General features: G+C 36.9%; 1 protein-coding gene across 1 annotated transcript; it reads right to left on the minus strand.

The window, feature by feature from the left end:
* Positions 1 to 406: 406 nt before the first annotated feature.
* Positions 407 to 1,324, minus strand: LOC132008289 (olfactory receptor 4A15-like). Its single transcript, XM_059386832.1, has one exon. It carries the CDS (start codon positions 1,322 to 1,324, stop codon positions 407 to 409), a length of 918 nt encoding a protein of 305 aa, XP_059242815.1.
* Positions 1,325 to 1,533: the final 209 nt, after the last annotated feature.

The following is a 1,533-nucleotide window of genomic DNA, read 5'->3' on the forward strand; positions in this document are numbered from 1 at the left end:
GGAGAAGTGAACCAAGTGTTTATGCCCCATTTCTGAAAATCTTTCTCTGAAATATATAATGAGCAATATTAATTCTGAAAAAGAAAAATTGGGCAAAAGAGAAGCATGTGAAAATTTTCCAGTAATGAAAATAAAGGTAGAATATCTATTATAGCAAAACTCATCACATAGAACACAAACCTATAGTTTCAATAGAAACATTTTATGCCCAAAAGCTACAGACCTACTTTCCTAACAAATTATGAAAATCTTAGAAATCTTTTTTGATCATTATAATATTTACACCTTAAATGCTTTGATCATACCCAAGTTCATTAAACCTAAAGAGAAATTCATTACAAATAAATAATCCTTTCCTAAATGGAGTAACTCTTCATTGAAAAAAGGTGAAAATTTCTCTTCAGCATCATTTTCTTCTTTGGGTCCACAGCTTTTTCATAGCATTTTTCATCTCTCCGTTTCTCAGAGTATAGATCAGAGGGTTTAACATAGGGGTGATAACTGTGTAAAATACAGCCAAGGATTTATCAATGGGTAAAGTAGAAGGAGGTCTCACATATGTAAAAATGCAAGGGACAAAGAAGAGGACCACCACTGTAATGTGAGAACCACAAGTGGATAAGGCTTTGTGCCTCCCTTCCTGACTAAGGGTTTTCAGAGAGTGCAGAATGACCCCATAGGAAATGATTAAGATTGTGAAGATGACCACACAGATTGCCCCATTATTGGCAACTACAGTGAGACCAATAAGATAGGTGTCAGTGCAGGCAAGTTTTAATAATGGATACATGTCACAGATAAAGTGGTCGATGACATTGGGACCACAGAAGGGAAGGTTGTAAGCAAAGAGAAGTTGAACAATAGCATGCAGAAAACCTCCAACCCAGGCCAACAGCAGCAACAGAAAACACACTCGTTGATTCATGATTGTCAAATAATGCAAAGGTTTGCAGATGGCCACATAGCGATCATAGGCCATGGCCACCAGGAGCAAAATCTCAGCACCACCAAATAAGTGCTCTATAAAAAGCTGGGACATGCAAGCTTGGAAGGAAATGGTTTTCTTCTCATAGAGTAAGTCTATAATCATATTTGGAGTAATTGTAGTAGAATAAACAGCATCCATAAATGATAAGTAACCAAGGAAGAAGTACATAGGGGTATCCAGGGATGGGCTGACCACTACAGTCACCACAATGAGTAGGTTGTCCACCATCGTCACAATGTAGATGATCAAGAACACAACAAACAGTATTTTCTGACCTTGGAGGCTCTGGGTGAGCCCCAAGAGGACAAACTCAGTCACATTGTTCCTGTGTTCCATATGTTCTTTTGAATCTCCTTTTCTTACAGTTCAAGAGAAAATTAGCTATAAATATAATGATTATGGTGAATTCCTGAAATCTAACACAATCTGTTTATTCATTTACCTACTAGGCATTATAGTTTCTTATGTTCAGTACTTTCAGAAATTACAAGAATACAAGATGAATGAAAACATTCTCCCTAACCTCACTCAGACAGATATAAGTC

The sequence above is a fragment of the Mustela nigripes genome, unplaced genomic scaffold, assembly GCF_022355385.1.
Source record: "Mustela nigripes isolate SB6536 unplaced genomic scaffold, MUSNIG.SB6536 HiC_scaffold_77, whole genome shotgun sequence".
NCBI classification, from domain to species: Eukaryota; Metazoa; Chordata; class Mammalia; order Carnivora; family Mustelidae; genus Mustela; species Mustela nigripes.

What these genes read in the sequence shown, in the direction of transcription:
- LOC132008289 (XM_059386832.1), bottom strand. Translation starts at nt 1,324, where the DNA reads ATGGAACACAGGAACAATGTGACTGAGTTTGTCCTCTTGGGGCTCACC.